Raw genomic sequence first — 19,666 nt, forward strand, 5'->3', positions numbered from 1 at the left:
CGTTACAATAAATTTAATCAAATCAAGTTTAATTTAACAGAACATAAAAGTTAGTAATAATTCATTTTTCATACTAGTATGTATATACTAGTTTCTTCTCTTGTAAGTTGTATAAGAAAATTAATTATTATATGAACATTGCATTATCTTAGTACGTGTATTGCGAAGCTTTGAGCTATATGAAATGAAATGGATAGAGTATTAATTTAGTTTTATCTGATTTTTTCGTTGAAAATTAATTATTACTGTATATGAGATTTTCATTTCCTTTTTTGTTTCATTAGCCGATTAATCACTCTATTTCGGATAATAGAGAATTCTTCTAATTGTCGGTAATCACCACATTTGTGAATTAGATTTAGACTTCACAACTTCTTAGCTTCAAAGTTGTGACGTATTAAATGCAATTACTTGGGTAATTGGGTATAAAATTCTATTAATTCTTAGAGAAATGGCAATTTTTCTCTTTGTAAATTCCATCATCATTTGTCATCACAGAATTTATATGCCACGCGTCAATTCCTTTTAACATATGATAAAGAATAAAGATATTCAAAAAAAGTGCTTTAGCTTCGTCAAGGAAGAGGCAAGTTTGATCATTCTTTCGTAAAATCTTGAATTGTAAAAAATATTTTTCATTTTAGAACTAGTTTAAGTTGCTAAACGAGTCATTCGCAGCTCAGTCGAGCCATGAACTGGGTTAATATAAGTCAGAACGAGTCATCCACGAACCGAGCACAAGCTTGATATTTTGGTTCGAGTCGAGCTCGAGCGCGTTTGAAGCCCTAACGGAAAAGCGTGATTAATAGATCAACAAAAACACGCTTTTAGTTTAAAACTTATTTACAACGAAGAAAGTGAAAACCAACTACACACTGATTTTTATACCTAGCCACAAGAGTTGATCAAGTAGTTCTACTTTCTTCCTGACTCCATGGCATCAAAGGCTGAATCAAGATTCGAACCTACGACACTTGTTGATGCCCGTTCTTGGTTCGTCCCTAGCATGTTCGTCGTGTCTTGGGGTAGAGGATTGGAACGAAGGTCCTCCACAGCGCGGAAGTATGCATAAGGACCCCATCCTTGCAAAATATATCTCATCACATTTCGTGTTCTTTTTTGGTAATTGTAACATTAAATTTAAAGGTTTCGCCTCAAGCATTAATCACTCTGCTGCTAGGCCAACACACACATATAGAAATCTCGGATTCTCGGGTTTCACACATACCTTCGTTTTGGTATGGAGGTGGGAAAAACTGCAGGTAGCAAAAGGTAGCAACTACAAGACCTACAAATCAACGACGGTTATGGAGAAAATGCGACCAGCATCGTGTTGTCGTGTGGAAAAGTCAGGATGAGAACGAACCTAGGATGCCTCCGGCAAACACGTCTTGCCAGTGGTGCCAGTAGTCGTCCACACGAGAAACAGCAACGAGGCATGCAACGAGGATAGGGAGGAAGACGATGCACAGCTTTGCAACGTGCCCGCTGCGATCAAAGCATTTGATCTTCGCTGACAAGTACAAGGCCAGAAAGCCTAGACCTGCGAACGACCCTGCAAAACGTTCGTGGAGTTATCAAGACTATGAGCTCGGATCAAGGCAAGCGTCATCCTCGAGTGGAGAAGGGATTCTTACATGAAGTATGACCGCTCGGGAAACTCTTGTGCCCTTCTTTTATGTCAGCCGGATCTCCATGGCACACGACGTTGCCCCAACGATCATACTCCTGTTTACGAGAAGACAACATATGATGAAATAGTAAAGATCGTGTGACAATGGATTTGAACTTAAGCCCCTTTAGCTTTTTGCGTAAACACGTAGTTTTCTAACCAAAAACAACGCTTCAACTTATATATAAACTTAAGACTAGAGTCCAAAAATGGTCCAAAACATATGACTGTTTTATGATTTTTGTCCAGAACATTATGTTTTGAACCTTCATAACTTGGATAAATGAAATCGATTCGTTTTTGGTCCTTTTTTACGGAGCTGTCAGAGATAAACAGTCAACCCACATTAAGTTAACTTTGACCGGACCAAAATCATAAAACGACCATATATTATGTTAAGATGACATACATCACGCCCGTTAGGAAAGCAACGATAGAAAAAGTCGGGCCGGGGGCGGCCAACTGCGTCTTTTATAGCATCCGTGAGAACTCCCGTTATCAACACAGAAAAAAGCAGCCCTGCAATCACACTCACCCTCACAAAATCAGCCAAAAACCACTACCTTTTTCCTCATCGAACACAAAATCGAAAGGCTAAAGTCGAAAAAGCAATACCTAGCACGCTATGGTGCAGATCATACACATCGTTCCTCCGAAGGTAGTAGAGGAAAAACACAATCATAGGCAGGAAAACCGCATACAGCTAATTCACCACAAAATTTGATTTGAAATAAAGTTAGTAGCTATGCTGGTAACATCAAACCGACTACTACGACGTTTCTACTCACAGGAACTGCCCAAAGGGGGACGGTGTTTTCCTTCATCGGATACATGAGATCTTCCATCATGCCTTCCCCAACGAACCTATAGAAAGGGTTGATGACATTCAGAGCGATTTCTATGACCACGAGTAGCAACAAAATCAGCCAGTCCTGCCTGTGGTCTCGAGCAAGCTGCCGTCCGTGAGACCTAATTGTGTGTCGACATTCTAGCTCAAACTGACTCGGCCTAACCTGTTTGATAGCAGAAATAAACACATAAGCCTCGTTGATTCGTGAAATTAAACACAGCCAAACTCAACAATACAGCATTGGAGTGACAAAGTTGGTTTCATTATTCAAACACAGTGATACAGGTTGACCCAAACACCTCTCTCAATCTCTCTCTTTTTAGTAATTCTGGAAATTGAATTAGAGATACCTAAACTACACAATCAAGAACTGAACACTACAATTTTATTCCTTTTTTGGGTTAATTCTGCCTATTTAGTTACAGAAAATGAGAGCTATACAAGTCTACATCTTATCAAATTGAATACCAAAACTACCAAATAAAAAAAATACATTAATCCAATTTAAGTTCTTGGTCTCTCAAATTTTCAACAAATAAACTACTAGTAAAAGCTACCGACTACATAAAATTGTTGATAAACAAAGATACTAACTATACTAAATTAAATACACACAAACCAAAAAAAACAGAAAATTCTGCAAATTTAGTTACAGATATGAGACTACATCATATCAAAATTGAATACCAAAGCAACCAAAAAATATATATATCAATCCAAGCTAAGTTCTTGGTCTCTCAAATTTTCAACAAATAAACTACTACAAAAATCTACCAACTAAACAAAATTCTTGATAAACATAGATACTAATCATACAAAATTAAAATAAACTGAATAAAAGCCCAAAATCCCAAGCAAACAAACCTGAAACATTGTCCGGAAATTCGTGTTGGGACAAAAAGAAATCTTCCAACCCATTTTCGCACAATAATACTGGAGCAAACCCACGAAATCAAACCTCGAAAATTCAAGATTTTTGAAGGAGAACTGACCCACAAAAAAAGGCAGAGTGAGAAGAACGTTTTCCAAAGATACTGAACCCAAATTGCAAGATAATTAGAACCTTTTTTAAACACTAGTAACAGTGCCGACAACAAGGCAGCAAAATCCAATGGCATTGCGATTTGGGGGGTAGAAAATGAGAGCTATTTAAGGAAATTTTTGAACGGAGATATTTTTCTTACATAGCTGTCTTAACTTGAAAGCAATGGAGCCCAACTTCATCAAATCTTCGCCTACAATGATTAAGAGCTTTTATTGAAGAAAGGGTTGCTAATTATTACGATTAGTGATTGTTTGGAGATAATGGGATAGTGGAAGACCAACTCTAGAGTGAGAGTGATGAAGCGAAGTGGAAAGAATAGATTAGATGCCTTGCCGACGGTTGGGGCAGTTGTACAAATCAAAGTGTTTGTCGTTTAAGGCCACGTTGGATGTCGTTTTAATGGAATACAGCCGCCGTGTTTGTTGAACTAGTATTAACACCCGAGCTATGCACGTGACATAAGAGTTTCAAATAATGAATATAAAATATAATAAATATATAGAAAATAAAAATTGAAAGCAAATGGAGATTTAAAAAAACAGAAATGTACTTAACTTGTATCGCTCAAAATGAAGAATTTACTACTCCTTAGTAAACGAAACATTTATGCAATTTTAATTTATAATCTAAGTGAAGTAAAAACAATAAAATTAATGACAAAAATAAGATGTGACTAATGATCAAATAGTATGAATTAATTAGAATAAGATATACAAATAAAGAAAATATGTCTGAGTAAACATTATCAAGGCCTTATATTGGGCCTTTGTTCGGTGGGCTCTTGTGATGGAAAATATATACTCCCTCCGTCCCCAGAGAATATGTACTTTAGGTTCGATATGTGTTTTAATGCAAAATTAGTAAAGTAAGAGAGATGTAGAGAGAAAAAGTAATTAAAGTATCGTGAGTGGAGAATGAGTCTCACTTCATTAGAGAGAAAAGAAATTTCAAAATTTGAAAGTGCATATATTCTTGTGGGACGGACTAAAAATTGGAAGAGTGCATATTCTTGTGGACAAATATGAACTTTTTATATTAATATAAAATAATAGTAATAAAATTTTTATGTCAACGGATAACAATATTGAAATTTTTTACACTTCAAATAAAAACTTGACACTGCATAAACATAACTGTTGAAATGAATTAAAATGAAATGCTCATCACATGTTTTGTAGAGTACTTATTTATTTATTCAAATTTCAAACATTTTGTACTCCATAAAATCATCTATGCGCTAAAATCTTAAGCCCATAATCATTTTATGTCGGGGTAATTACATGTTTCATACAAAAATGTTTTACCTTTCGTTCAATTTAGTATAAAAAGTATTAAGTTTGCATATTTCATACAAAAAATTACTTAGTGTTACGAAATAATACATCCGTTAAATATTTTAAACTCCGTTAGTTAGTTTATAATTTGTCCAATTTATCATCATAATAAAAGAATAATTAGAGATTTAATACAATTAATCATTCTAAAAAAATAATTGTCAATATCAATTCTTCCAGCAATTGATCGTGGTTTAAAAAAATATGTCTCTCAATATACTATATTTTTATTGTGTTCTTTATTGAACACAATATAAAATAAGTTCATACTTCATCTTTACAAACTGACTAATTTAAGCGTCAATAAGTCAATATTTATTTTTTTTAAAAAAAAGATTCACTATCTTTTTAATCGTATTCTCCGTTGTTACATGAGAAAGTTTCGACAATAAAATGTAATTATCTAATTTGATGGTGAAGAGTGGTGTTTTTTTTCTAAGTGTTTTTTATTTTTGTGAGTAATAAAAATAACTGTGATTGAAATAATCAATAGAAAGTTTTAATTTTAAACTTTTTGTATAAATTTGAAATATAGATGAAACTTTTTGTATGTATGATGTAATTGGAAGTACGGTGTTAGTATAGAATTAACAGAAGGTATTATTTTGTAATACTAAGTAAACTTTTTGTAGGAAATATATAACTTAAATTTTTTTTATACTAAATTGAAACAAAGTAAAATATTTTGCATATAATTACATAATTAGACTTTTATGTCTCATTTCATTTGCAGAAATCCAAATCACTTCGAAGCTAAGTCAAGCTTCATCAATGGAGTCCTTTAATCCCAACAGACTTCTCAAAGAACAGTGAGCACAGTCGAAAACTTGATCTCTACCATCACTTCTTTTCAATTTCCTAGACTACTTTGATTTTTTTGCGAAATCTCTAGTGAAACAACAATTTTATTTGTTACAGATTCGTGAGCAACTTAACTGGATCCTCGAAGCTCGAAATTTTCTCTTTGATCACAAATCTTTCAGTGGGTATTCAGCTACACAGTTTTCTCGGTTTTATTTTTTGCGTTGTCAGCTTATAATTCTTCTCGTGTTTTCTGCAGATTTTGATTCTTATTAGACGGTGCATCGGATTCAATCGGATCCATAATGGTAATTACGTTGTTGTGGAAATGATAGAATTTGTTATTTCTCCTGCTGGTTTATTCATTTCACGTGTTGATTTTACTTTTATTTTTATATTGTTGTCTTTTTTGGGGATAAAATTAGGTTATCCTAAGAAAGATGATAATGTTGCTGGTGGTGGAAAGAGCTTCAGAGCTTATGTTGCTGTATTGCTTATTGATTTTCTCTGCATTGCTGTGCCTTATATTTTATACTTAACTGTAAGTATTCAAATTCAGCAACAATAATCTTGAATGCTATGGTAGAATTGAATTATTTTGGTAGTCTTGGTTAGCGGAGTTACTCGATGATGACAGGTTCTGGCAGAATGGACTTATTGGAGCACAATCGTGATGCTTTTGCTGCTGTCTTCCCTGAAAACATTTGATAGGTAAACTTGTGAAGCTCTTTTTTCGCTTAAGAGACTTGAGAATTTTAGTGGAGTTAAGTAGATTTTGCATTTCATATGTTTTGGGAAGTAATTTAATCTTTAGAACAGAAATCTACCTTCGTTCTTGCAGGAAGGTGATGTAGACTCTATTAGGGACGATATCACATCCTACAGGGTCTCAATGGTACATGGTCCAACTTGTGTTAGTCATATATCAGTTGTAGCTACTGTTGTAATGAGGTTGATTTAGTGCAGATGCTTGCTACATGCTTCTCTATTTTGGCTGTTGATTTCAAGATATTCCCCAGAAGATACGCAAAAACCGAGACATATGGAACTAGCCTGGTGAGAACTATGTGCTTACTTTGGTTCGGCATAAGTCCTCATCAAGAGTGTTTGCTTATATCATCATCTGCGATATTTCTCAATCTTCTGTCCAACATATAGCTTCTGTTAGTTTGGGGATGGAGTTTGATTTTCTTCTATTGGCATGCTAGATGGATCTTGGTGTTGGCTCATTTGTAGTAGCAAATGCCTTGGTTTCGCGACAGGCACGGGGCATTGCAAATATGTAAGTACTAAAATGCTTTTCTTTGTATGCGCTCTTTCTCCTTTTTATGATTTTTATTGGAGTTGGGCCCTTGGCTAGTTACAACATATGTGTAGTGATTGCTTTCTATATCCTTACAGCAGTCCTTGAGACCAGAATGAGTTGGTTCTGATCCCAATTAGTTTAGTTACTTAACATCGCAGTCGGTTATTGCCAATTTTATTTTTGGGTGTTTGTGGATGTTTTTGTTTTGCTTAGTATCCAATGGCTGCTGCATTATCTTTTAGTTGCCAGTTGTCGTAATTTTTTTTTTCAATATCTTTTGTATGAGCTATTATGATTGATCAGGTACTCTTAAATTCTTCTGTCCATGCCAATCTAGGACATTGAGTCAAGGTCTTCGTTCTACTAGTCCATTGATTATTTTGGGGTTTGCTCGTCTTGTCTCTACATCAAGTGTGAATTACCAGGTACAATAATATGAGATCTCCAACTGATTTACCCTCCTGCTTTCCACGATCATCCTCTGAAGTTATTCGTCGTAAACCCCTAAAATGATTGTGTTTGTATGTTTCCCCTTAATTTAGCTTGTGTGTGTATGTTTCCCCTCAATTTAGCTTGTGTTTATTCTCCCTATAGGTTCATGTTGGTGAATATGGTGTCCACTGGAACTTCTTTTTCACTCTAGCTGCTGTAGCCATCCTCACGTTAATTGTTAACATTCATCCAGAATACTGTGGTATTCTAGGCTCATTCATCCTAATAGGTACTGCACAATTTACAATTTCCTTTCTGTTGTAGCTGAGCTCCTTAGCTATTACAGCTGTACGAATCATGTAATTTATTCGGTTAAACATTTGTGGACTTATATGATATTATGATATCAGGTTATCAAGCTTTACTATTGTGTGGGCTGAATAAATATCTTCTATCTGACGAAAGGAAAACTGACATCTTTAGTCAAAACAAGGAAGGGATATTTAGCATATTTGGTGAGGATCTCTCTGTAATTTGGGTATTCTTCATTATGTAGATTTTCCATATCTTCTTTATACATTTCTCTTGGGAAATATTGTGAACATAAACATTATTTTTCCTTAAAAGATATGCTATTTTAAATTTTTAACAGTATGCCATTGCTTTGTTCCTGGTTTCAGGATATTGGGGTATGTATCTATTAGGTGTCAGAATTGGAAGCTATGCCTTCTTCGGAGACAACACCGATGCTAAGTTGAAAACCAAGAAATCCACAAGAACTAGAGTTTGGGCTCTTTGCATGTTTTTCTGGTAAGAGGGCCATGTTTTGGTCCGAGCATTTACTTCTTTATTACAAAGTTGAACAATGTACCAAGTCGTTTGCTTTCCCTCTCCGTCTTGTTACAGGTTACTAACGTTGCTTCTAGACTGGTATGTTGAAGCAGCATCACGGCGAATGGTAATGCCCACTCTAAAATGTCACTCATACATTTGTAATTTAACTATCGTTTACGAGTTTGAGATTTCTGTGCAGTGCAACATGGCATATGTTTCTCTTATCTTGGCTTTCAACCTTCAGGTATACCTTTTTCATATTTGATTCACAAAAATTATGCATAAAATGATTAAAAGTTTAAAACACACACTAATTTCCTCATAATTGAGAAATAACTTCGTATCACTCTCTCAGGTGTTAGCCATTGTGATGATGTTCGACTGTGTTTCTGGACGTAAGAGTTCAGCCATGGAAGAAGCTTTTAGTCGGAATATGCTGGCTTCGTTTCTTCTGGTTAGAGATAGCAACCACCCCTACTCAAGGTTTTCCATAAATAGGATGTTTTAGGTCTCGGTTGAGTGACTAACCACCCGTTTTCTCACCGTATGCAGGCGAATGTTCTTACGGGACTGGTTAACTTGTCCATTGACACTCTGTCTGCATCCTCCATCTCAGCTCTTGCTATCTTGTTTGTGTATGCCTTTATTTTATGTTTTGGTGTCGGAATTGCAGATTTTTTTGGCATGAAGTTGAAGTTTTGGTAGTCTGCAACTCAACTCGATAAAATGTATTAGTACAAGGATCTCTAGATGTGTTTGCCAATTTTGTTATATCCTTTTTATTTATTTTTGATGTAGAATAATCGAGATTGAATTCGACATCTGGTTTATGAATGTAACAGATAGTTATTTGCAAGTATTTGAAATAGATTGGCCAAAATTTATTTGAATGTTTCTTCAAACTATAAATTAAGCTTAGTTATTTATATCCACAACCAAATACTTAAACTAAAACATTTGAGTTTAATTACAGAAAAAGGAGAAGTTGGTTTTTCCAAAACAGAATAAAACAATCAAATTGATACTATAAGAAAAATAGGGGGTTCACTTTCGTGGTGATAAAAAACACACACAAATTTAGGCATATCCTCATTATTGAAACCATATACTAATATTTATTTAGATATATCAAATAAAATATTTAAAATATTCCCTTCATGCTATAATTTCCTTCTCAAATCATGATATACTATTAAAAACATACTCCATTCGTCCCACAATAAGACTCATATTTGGTGTGGACACAAGTTTTAAGAAATGTAAAGAATTGTGGATTAAAAAAATTAGTGGAATATGAGGTCCACTTTTTTATATTAATTTTATAATAGAATGTGAGTGGAGTGAGTTAGTGAAATGTGAGACATACTTACTATTTATGGTAAAAAAATAAATAAAATGTGACTATTATTGTAGGATAAACTGAAATGGCAATGAATCCAATACTCCACCTCTCATACTAATCTCAATATACAACAATAAAATACTGATAATTATTAGGCTTTCATCTATCTTATCCTAATATACTAATACTCCTACACAAAAATCTGCTCACCTTTCACAATTATGAGATGTTTCATTAGGTTATCCACTTTTGCTCAATTGTTAAAATTAATCAAGTTGTTTAGATTTATTGGGAAAATCTACGATATTGAAATTAGAGTATTTATTTTTTTAAACACATGTTTTTAAAGAAGGTCGAAACCTATAAAATTTGAGAGGATTAGTTATTACGGCTAATTATAATAACTAACACCTTAATCCGATTGTATATTTTTTAAAATTACATAATCGGATTCTAAAATTTTGATTTTAAGAATTCAAAATCTCTTCATATCGTGTAAATTTAGGAGTAGTATTTACAATATCTTTTTAACCACATTCATCATAGATATTAATATTTAAGTAAAAAGATCTAGAATTCAAAATTTCATTCTAGCCATCCTTAAATAAAATAAAATAAAGAAAAGCAAGATTTACTCGGATCATACCTCAACAAGATTATTAAATTCAATTAACTGCATTTCGATTTCCCCTAATATGCATTTCCAACTTTTTTAATAAGTATAATACTAGCTCAAAAGACAATTGTGAAGTGAGTTGGTTTTTATCAGTAGCCTACTAGTTTTTTCTATGTAACTTTTTCGTTCTAATTTTTTTAATTAAATATTTTTGGTATTACTTTTAATCTATGTTATTTTACTATTTTATCTTATTTAATAACAAAATAAATAAAAAAAAGTAGTAAAATAAAGATAAATGGATTTATAGGAGAAAATTTAGAGTGGGATGCAACTGATTGAAATGGAAGATAAAATAAGGTCCCACCTTAAACTAATAGGAGTTCCGTTTTGTTATTTTAGTTCGTCCACAAATAAGAGTCTCGGTACACTTTTACCATAAATGGTAATAAGGTCTCACCTTCTACTAACTCATTCCACTCATATTTCATTTAAAACTAATATATACAAGTTGAACCTCTATTTCATTAATTTTTTCATATCCATTTTTCTTAACATTTCTTAAAACTCGTATCTTCAAAAAATGGGACTCCTAATAACGGACGAAGAACAAATATCATTCCAAAACCAAAGTGCAGCATCCAATCAAGAGAGTAGCTGGCATACAACAAACCCCCACCGAATTTCCATCCGCGGTTTAAAAAGTGAATACGCATGGGTATCCACAACATTTTATACGACTACAATACTTTATTAAAAATACATCTATATATTTACATGTGGGCCCTGCCTGTGTGGATAATCCTATACTATTGACTTTTATTTCTAATTTATTTTTCAAAATTTAACTTATAAATCTTGAAATTTTTAAAATTTGTCAATTTAATCAAGTTTAGTTTGTTTTATTTTAATTTATATAATTGCGTATTTTAGCTCAAAACATAAGTATAGATTTAGTTATTACGATTCACTAAAATTTGCATGTATACACCAAATTAGCATTGTATTGTATTGTATTGTATGAAAAAAATTTATCAAGATAATCGATAATTATTTAAATTTCGTAATTTATTATTTAAAATTTAAAAATCACTACTTTGTGATTTTAATTAATCAACGTTAATTTTTTGACAAGACATTTAGAATGAAACGATACTACTATATAAATTCCATTTTTAAAACAAATTATACATTTCGAGATTGTTAAATTGAGAATTTTAATTAGGATACTTTTTCCCATATATTATTTGTAAACATAAACCTGTTTAATTAACGTCCACCTAAACTTCCGCCATCTCAAATCAAGTCCTTAAATACTCTTTTTTAACATTGAAGTCATCATAAATATTTGATAGAAATAATCCAATTTTAGGGAACAATTTTTTTTGTTGACTTGTGAATCATGGTAACTTCTATAACTTCCAAAGCATATTAGTTAAATAATACTACCATAATTCGCAATTGTCATAATAAGAATAATTTTCCAGTTATATTGATGGTGCCATGAAGCCGAATTTTCCCACGTGAGAACAAGTTCATCAAAATATTAGTCTCCTACATCCCATTTAAAATATTCCTTTCATTTTCTTCAATTATTTTTAAAAAATCATAATAAATAGTTAAAATTGAGAGAAAGTAAAATAAGAAAGAGATTAATATAGAAGAGGCTATGTTCTACATTATTTTCTCCCTTACTTTGCTTTCACTCCACTTTAATTATTTATTAGTATTATTTTTTTAAAACACGTGTGAAAAATGAAAGGGCTTTCTTAACACGAGGGAGTACTATTGTAGATATGAGATGATGTCGTTAATTTTTGTTATTGATGTTTAGCAAGGATGATTCGTAGCTTTGATATATAATTAATGTACCTAAAAATTAAAATTCACAATTCTCAAACTGCTATTCTGAAAATCGTATTTCGATATTCACTATTTGGACTTTTTTTTGGACGATTTCTATTATTCGGAAATTATGAGATGACTAATGTCAATTAAAAATAATGAATGAAATAATAATTTCCTCAAATAATTTCATTAGTATTATTATAAATAGATTAATAAAAACAGAAAAAAACAGCTGGAATAAGTAAAGTAAGGAATATTAAAAGAGGGGAAAGTCCAACCAAAAACCTTCTGCCCCAAATAATTAAAAATTCTCACCTCGATTCGACCTTCTCTCCTAATTCTCTCTCCTTCAATGGAGGCCCCACCACCACCCCTCTCCGCCGCTCCTCCCGCGGCCGCCGTCCCGGCGGCCTCCGCCGCCTACGCCGATTCCGTCGACTCCTCTCCCCGCTCCCGCCACACCGACTTCTGGGACACCGAGGCGCCGCCGACGCAGCTACCGCCGCCGCCGCAGAAGCTCCGCCTCATGTGCAGCTACGGCGGCCACATAGTCCCCCGCCCCCACGACAAATCACTCTGCTACATCGGCGGAGACACTCGCATCATCGTAATCGACCGCCACACCACCCTCTCTGGCCTCCGCCACCGCCTCTCCAAAACCCTCCTCAACAACCAATTGTTCTCGCTGAAATACCAGCTGCCTAGCGAGGATTTGGATTCGCTGATTTCGGTCACTACCGATGAGGATCTCGAGAACATGGTGGAGGAGTACGACCGTCTGAATAGCCCCGCCGCCGTCGGCGTCGGGGCTAAGCCTGGACGCCTCCGCCTCTTTCTGTTTCCACAATCGTCGGAGAATATTGAACAGCTTCTGGTTGAGACGGCATCGACTAAATCGGACGATTGGTTCTTCAACGCTCTCAACGGCAAGGGCAGCACGCTGTCGGTGGGGGCGAGTGATCGCGGTTTTTCCGAGTCTTCTTCGGCTAATTGCCTCCTCGAATTGGACGATGAATCGGTGGGGAAGGCAGCTGCGGTTGGGAAAGAGGCGGAGGGTCAAATTGAGGGGGCGAAAGTTGGGGGAAATTCTAACAGTGGGATGAATCACGATGTGCACTCTGTTCCTGATTCACCAATGCGGGATACGACGTCGTCGTTTGGGTCGACTTCTAGCTCGCCGTCTCTGGCGAATTTGCCGCCGATTAGGGTTCATGTCGATGAGAATCAGAAGATTGGGGCGATTGGAATTGAGGATCAGTTTCAGCTGATGGCTGTGGGGGTTGCGGCGAATGTCAATTTGTCGACGACTCCTCCAAAGATCGAGGAGGCAGGGGGTTTCATGGCGGCCGGAATTGCTGCTGGTGGAGTGGCTGCTGGGGTGCCGGTGGTGGTTGGCGGTGATCCCCCAAATCGGGTTGTTTCAGACGATGAGAGATCAGATCCTGGTGGATACAGGAGGGTACAACAATTCCAGCCGCAGGTACAATCACAAATCCAGCAACATCAACAGCAGCAGCAGATATCTCAGGCTCAATTTCAGCAGAAACAGAGTGGTGGCTTTGAATTGGTTTCTCCAGATTCCGTTTCGAGGTATATCGATTGATTAATTTGTGACTATAATTTCGTTGAATTGATGTTCAATTGCATAGATAGTCTGAATTGGGGATTTTTCATGATTTCATTTATACAGTGAAGGAAGTATACAAAACCCCTTATCTAGGCAGAGACAACCTATGTATCAAGAGCAAATCACACAAATTCAATCTGGAAACACAATGGTTGCTGCTAATCCGGCTGATCTGAAATCCGGTGATCAAAATGCTAATAAGATTCCGATGCAGCAACAAGTTCAAGAACCAGGTTATGTCATATCGAACCAATATGATCCGAATCACCCCCAAATGCATCACCCCCAACCATTTGTTCATTCCGGGAACCAGTATATACCTGCTGGAGCAATGCCGTATGCACCATACTACTCCGTTTATCCCCAGCAGCAGCCACACCATCCACACCAGCAGCCGGTGCTCGACCAGCAGCAGTTCTACTTCGTCCCTGCTAGACAGCCCCAAGCTTATAACATACCTGTACCGCAACAAGGCTATAGCGAAATAGCCCCAAATCCCCCTTCCATTCGCCCTCAGGTGCCTCCTGCTGCAGCTGCCGCTGCCGCTGCCACTCACGTGGCTTACAGCCAGCAAGTAAACACACCTTCATCCAAACCCGAGATGGCTGCAGGAGTGTACAGAACAGCAACTGGAGCACCACCCCAGCATATGGTGCAAGTCCCGTCTAGCCAGCAACATCAACCTCAATATGTTGGGTTCACTCAGATTCATCATCCCTCCCAAATGATGGCTCCTTCCTCAGCATCCAATCCTGCTTACGCGTATGAATTTACTGATCCGACACAGGCTCAAATATATTACACTCAGGCTATGCCGCATCAGTTATCTGCTCAGTACCAGACCATTACGTCAGCCCCTCAAGGGATTTCGCTTGATGCTTCGTCTCAGGCTTCCTCAGACAGCATTAAGCAGCAGCAGCAGCAAGTTAGGACTATGCAGCAATAATGACAGGTAAAAGTTTGGGGTATTGATGGAAAATTTTGCAGCAGTGGATTTGATTTTATATTCGGAGTTTATATTACAGTGTCAAAAGTCTTACTATTCTTATTATTGGTTTGTGGTATGTAAGTTCATTAGGTAATAAGGAACTCGTGTTTTTTGCTTCTTCTATATAAATTGTGTTTCTGTCATTGCTGTTACTGGTGGTGTCTGATATCATACTGTAAAAGTCGAACCTCAGTATTACGCCATCATCCTATATAGAATTTGTTGAACAATTTCCAGAAAATGCAGATGAAACTTTGGACATGATACTCTATTTGGTTTCTTAGCTCAGTGTTTTGTTGATTTTGCAATCCATGTTTCAAGTACGTTGAGGCATACGTGTTCTTGCAAGAATCTGCTATGTGAAGCTTTAGTTAGGTGATCCTTAAAGTTTCTATAATCACTGATCTTCAATCTTGCTTTAAATCTCAGTCTGCCTCGGTGGTTTTTGTCATCGTTATCATCTGTCTTTGTGGCAATCTTAACTTCAACGAGGGTTTGGACCAATAACATGAATTTACTTTATTTGGTTTCTGAGCTCAGTATTTTGTTGATTTTGCAATCCATGTTTCAAGTAAGTTAAAGCATACGCGTGTGTTCTTGCAAGAATCTGTTATGTGAAGCTTCAGTTAGGTGATCCTTTAAGTTTCCATAATCACAATTCACATCGTTTTATCATCTTTGTAGCAAATCTTTACTTCTACGACATGTTTGGTAGCTGCTGCTTCTATGCTTTGTTATGGTGTAGCTGAATCTGTGTGGCCTATTATGTGTTTATTGTATATAGATGGAGTGGCTTATCCATAGACCATGCCTTCGTTGATGTTTTATGCTAATGAATGAACGATGAACGATGGCTTGAAAGTACTATCTCAGTTGACATATATCTTCAAGACTTTTGTAGGTTTTGTGCTTTTCCCAAATCCTTTTTCAATGCTCATGAAATTCTCTATGTTAATCTGCTTTGCATTCCTCTGTTCCCACACCATGTTATTGAAATAGAAATCGAACTTCTTTATAAGTAAGCTGAGTTTTGTACTGTTTATACCATCTCAAAATGCAGATTGCTTTCTAACAAGATGTGTTTTTCTCTCTTGTTAAGAACAGCTTATGATATTGTTTTCTTTTGTTTTCTTTGCCTTCGAAATTCATGGATTTATCGTCGTTCACGTTTGTTTCGTCGTTGTGCGTGAAAATTTCACATAATTTGAATAGTACTCCATATATGTATGTATGAAATCGAAGTAGGACATGAGACATGCATGGTCAGGTTCGTAGAAAACAATAGAGCCATTAATGAGTTGGACCTACTAGATTTTGAATGAATTTAAGAATTCAGAAATCTTTGTGGGACTGACATTGATGTATCAGAAATTGGATAAGTAGATGTATTAATACAAAGACATCCTCATCAAATTGAAAGCAACTGTTACTAAATGATAAAAGAAAATGTGAATGGATATTTGTAAACTATCGTTAAGGATTGTAAGGGTCAAGTTTGGCAATTAATGAGTTATAAAAGCCTTAGAGCATCCACAACGAGCACGGAGGTGGGTCCGGACTTACTTTTACTCCATGCTCCTAGGCAAGAGCACAACACTCACATCCGTGCTCTTCCGCAAAGACAAGCTCAATGGTCCCACCATTCTATTATTCAATTTAAATAAAAACATTTTCACAATATTAAAATGCATTAAAAATAACCGGAATAATATTACAAATTATAAAAAAATTAAAAATTACATAATTAAAACCTTAAAAATTAAAATTTTCATAATTAAAGTCTTAAAAATTAAAAATTACATAATTTAAATCCTAAAAATTTAAAATTACATAATTAAATTCATAAAATTAAAAAAACCCACTACTCGTGGACGAATTTCGCCCAAATGTGTTTGATTAGGTCTTCTTGTAGCTCAACGTGGGTTCGGGTATCGCGCATTGTGTGCATTGTTTCGATTCTCTCACCCACCGTCGTATGCACACCTCGGCGTGGGGGAGACCTCGCGGTTGAGCTTCCGGCTTCATCCTCGTCGTAAAAGCTAGCCGCCCTCGGTTCTTCGTCGGCTATAATCATGTTGTGCAAGATAATACACGTGCACATGATGTCGGCGATATACATTTGAGATGGGTGAAATCCATTTGAGGTTTTGAGTGAGAGATGATGTGTAGATAAGTAGTATGAAAATATGAATGAGAGATGATTTGATGTGAAAAATGAATGATGAATGTGTGTATTTATAGATGATTTCGGGGGGAAAAAAAATAAAAAAATACAGAAAAACGGGCAAAAACGGCCATTCTTTTGGGATTGTGAATTTTTTTTTGTTGGTATTATTTCCGATTAAAAAAAAGATTTTCCAACGGATATGCTGTTGGCCAATCAGAACGCGCCACGTCGCCTGCTCGCTGGCACGGACGTGCTCGATGCATCGAGCTGCGCCGTGCTGCGGCACGGACGGACGGACGGACGCGTCCCTGCTCACCGATGTGGATGCTCTTATGCTTTCGATTTCTCTCATTTTCAAGTTTCCCAACATCACACTTTTCCATCCTCTTATGCACGTGCCAGCGTTGGCCGTCGTACCAGTGTTGTGGGTCGATGTTCGTGTTGTGTTCGTATACAAGTCCATATATGAGCACGACGACTTTATTTGCCCAATCAGAACCTTGTCACATGCTATTATTTAATTTATTCTATTTATTTTATTCTTATTTTTCATCTATAAATACATGTATTCTCTATATTTAAAATTGTCAATTTTAGAATTTAATCTATAATTATTTTATTTTATTTTAATTATGTGATTATTTATTTCAATTATATACTATTTTTAATAATAATTTAATATTTTTATTTATTTATGAATTAATTTAATTGGAAGTTATATATAAGAAAAAATTAAAATATATAAGGAAATGAGGAAAATATGGCATGAATAATATGATGTGAATTCATGATTATAAATTCTTATTCACTTTACCCTTTTGCGAGTTAGAATGGCCAACATATCTTCCCCAGTCTTTGTCAAGATTCACATAATCTAACGTGATGTATCAATCGACATTCTTTCAATTTTATATTATACCCAAAAGAGTAAAAGGAATGATATGGTGAATAAATATATTCTATTTCACTCGATTATTTCGTGTTGGGAAATGTAGGGACATTTTTAGTTAAAAAAACCTAATCAAACGGGCTAAAGTTTGGTGCTTCAACGTTCAACATTCAACGATTAGCAAAAAAGTGTCAAATGGTGTAGAAAGCGTCAAATATCTACTAAGCACGAACGACAATAAAGTGTAGATTAGTTGTAAGACGTTCCCCAATCAATAAGTTGGAGTCTAGTAACTATTTTAGTTACTACCAACATAGAAAGTTATTATTCGATATTTTTTTTAGATAAAAATGGGGTAATGTTCTCTATAATTACAAATCTTGTCTCAAATTTGATATTTCCTCAAACTTAAAACTTAGTCGTAATATCATAACTTATGCTTTGTAGCAAATTTTCCAAGGATTCAATTTTCCTTAAATTGAATTCAACATGACACGCCAGATTACGTAGGTTGATAAATCGGTCAATAAATGAAACGAGGTCACTTTTAATGGATGTAAATGACTTGTTTTGTGGGTTGAGTGAAAAAAATTCTCCAAAATTTAATCGGAATTTCAAACGTAAGAAATTCACCACACTTCATTATATTTGCAATTATGTTTTATATGTCGGTAGGAAATATTAAATTTCGATAAGAGTTTATATGATTTTATAGACCATTAGCCCTAAAAAACTATTGTACAAGCTCTTTAGCTAACTAAGATTTCAAGCTCCTTAAGTTTGAACAAATATGACGGCTTTCAAATTAACTAAAGTGGACGAATTGTTGGGAAATTTGGGTTTTGTAAATGAGTTGACTATCTACAAGCAATTTGAACAAAAACGATTTAATTGTTGTCTGGATCTGGACAAATTCCCAAGAAATGTACTTTTTCTTTTACCAAAAAACTATTTTTGATAAAAAAAATAAATTAAAAAAGTGTATATAGGCAACTAAATTTATTTAATAATTAAACCCCGATTTTGTGAGCAGAATAATTAAGTTGAAAATGGATCCGTTCAAATGTTGGGCCAATGGCCCACAATGAAGAGTTTGTTGGGCCTAACAGTCCGTGACATAATATCATTTCATTTTTGCCATTTAAATTATTTGGGATAATTTCTTTTTAGTTCTCGTTAATTATTTTTTAAAGATTCATTTTTAATTAATAGTTAGGGGTTGTAGAATGTAAATCGAAAACTGTTGTATATCAGTATATCTATTTATCTACAGGTAATGGCGGTGAGATACGAGGGCGGTCTATGAGCTCTCAAAAACACTATTAGATTTGACCTTTGGAGCCGTTGCCGACCCCACATAGTGGCAGTTCCTCAAGAATCCTCTAAGGTTGAGAGGTTCATTTTTGTTTTTTTGTGTTTTTTGTTATCGTTAAATTCTCTAAAGTTAGTATCATAAAGATCTAATCAAATTATATGCTTTATAGGAGTAGTTTATACCAAGTATTATACTTTGTTACCTTAGTCGTGTAATAAAGAACATATCCTCGGCTGCAAATACTCCTACCAAATATTCTTATCTATGTCTCGATTTTGAGAATAAAAATACAAGTGTGAGATGTACCAATTACCAAGCAACAAATTTATCCAAACTTTTATGTAAATTGTTATGTAAAAACACCGGGTTTAATGATTCGAATCATCTAAAATATTTTCTCAAATAAATTTTCAATACATCATACCCAACATTTTTTTTGCGTCAACCCATAATTATACATAAAATTCAATCAGATCTAATCCACAAAACCGAACACCTCTAGTATAGTTCCTCTATCATGACTAAGGGGTATAAAATAATAACCAGACAATGACCCACAAACGAATATATTTGAAAATTCGAATAAAGTAGTGCATGGTA

The 19,666-nt window shown here is 35.0% G+C and overlaps 3 protein-coding genes across 6 annotated transcripts; 2 read left to right on the plus strand and 1 right to left on the minus strand.

Moving 5' to 3' along the window:
• Positions 1-591: 591 nt before the first annotated feature.
• Positions 592-3,889, minus strand: LOC121778498 (lipid phosphate phosphatase 2-like). Of its 4 annotated transcripts, none has more exons than XM_042175859.1 (10): positions 3,586-3,887; positions 3,387-3,509; positions 2,461-2,685; positions 2,288-2,375; positions 2,082-2,191; positions 1,638-1,728; positions 1,367-1,555; positions 1,229-1,288; positions 889-1,082; positions 592-785 (listed from the first exon to the last, which is right to left on the minus strand). In XM_042175859.1, exons 2-9 carry the CDS (start codon positions 3,438-3,440, stop codon positions 916-918), a joined length of 984 nt encoding a protein of 327 aa, XP_042031793.1. In that variant the 5' UTR covers positions 3,441-3,509; positions 3,586-3,887; the 3' UTR covers positions 592-785; positions 889-915. The 4 variants fall into 4 exon arrangements, with proteins under 4 accessions (XP_042031793.1, XP_042031795.1, XP_042031794.1 ...); XM_042175861.1 differs by lacking the exon at positions 592-785 and having other exon boundaries at positions 803-1,082; positions 2,461-2,536; positions 2,609-2,685; positions 3,586-3,889; XM_042175860.1 differs by lacking the exon at positions 592-785 and having other exon boundaries at positions 803-1,082; positions 3,707-3,887.
• Positions 3,890-5,608: 1,719 nt separating this feature from the next.
• On the plus strand, positions 5,609-9,164 carry LOC121779919 (uncharacterized protein At4g17910-like). The gene is made up of 16 exons (XM_042177388.1): positions 5,609-5,710; positions 5,820-5,883; positions 5,962-6,010; positions 6,128-6,243; positions 6,340-6,413; positions 6,522-6,597; positions 6,669-6,758; positions 6,911-6,984; positions 7,346-7,433; positions 7,603-7,729; positions 7,851-7,955; positions 8,121-8,250; positions 8,347-8,398; positions 8,474-8,518; positions 8,630-8,728; positions 8,827-9,164. Exons 1-16 carry the CDS (start codon positions 5,673-5,675, stop codon positions 8,977-8,979), a joined length of 1,380 nt encoding a protein of 459 aa, XP_042033322.1. The 5' UTR covers positions 5,609-5,672; the 3' UTR covers positions 8,980-9,164.
• A 3,191-nt stretch (positions 9,165-12,355) lies between these two features.
• Positions 12,356-14,956, plus strand: LOC121779904. The gene is made up of 2 exons (XM_042177365.1): positions 12,356-13,670; positions 13,771-14,956. The coding sequence occupies exons 1-2, from the start codon at positions 12,433-12,435 to the stop codon at positions 14,651-14,653; spliced, it is 2,121 nt and encodes a 706-aa protein (XP_042033299.1). The 5' UTR covers positions 12,356-12,432; the 3' UTR covers positions 14,654-14,956.
• Positions 14,957-19,666: the final 4,710 nt, after the last annotated feature.

Source organism: Salvia splendens, chromosome 19 (assembly GCF_004379255.2).
Source record: "Salvia splendens isolate huo1 chromosome 19, SspV2, whole genome shotgun sequence".
Classification (NCBI taxonomy): Eukaryota; Viridiplantae; Streptophyta; class Magnoliopsida; order Lamiales; family Lamiaceae; genus Salvia; species Salvia splendens.

Coding starts and splice junctions, on each gene's coding strand:
- LOC121778498 (XM_042175859.1), bottom strand. CDS start 3,440: ATGGGTTGGAAGATTTCTTTTTGTCCCAACACGAATTTCCGGACAATG. Junction 2,686..3,386: donor ATTTCCGGACAATGTTTCAG/GTTTGTTTGCTT, acceptor GCTATCAAACAG/GTTAGGCCGAGTCAGTTTGA. Junction 1,083..1,228: donor ACCTCCATACCAAAACGAAG/GTATGTGTGAAA, acceptor ATATTTTGCAAG/GATGGGGTCCTTATGCATAC.
- LOC121779919 (XM_042177388.1), top strand. CDS start 5,673: ATGGAGTCCTTTAATCCCAACAGACTTCTCAAAGAACA. Junction 6,759..6,910: donor AGACATATGGAACTAGCCTG/GTGAGAACTATG, acceptor TTGGCATGCTAG/ATGGATCTTGGTGTTGGCTC. Junction 8,399..8,473: donor AAGCAGCATCACGGCGAATG/GTAATGCCCACT, acceptor ATTTCTGTGCAG/TGCAACATGGCATATGTTTC.
- LOC121779904 (XM_042177365.1), top strand. CDS start 12,433: ATGGAGGCCCCACCACCACCCCTCTCCGCCGCTCCTCCCGCGGCCGCC. Junction 13,671..13,770: donor TCTCCAGATTCCGTTTCGAG/GTATATCGATTG, acceptor TCATTTATACAG/TGAAGGAAGTATACAAAACC.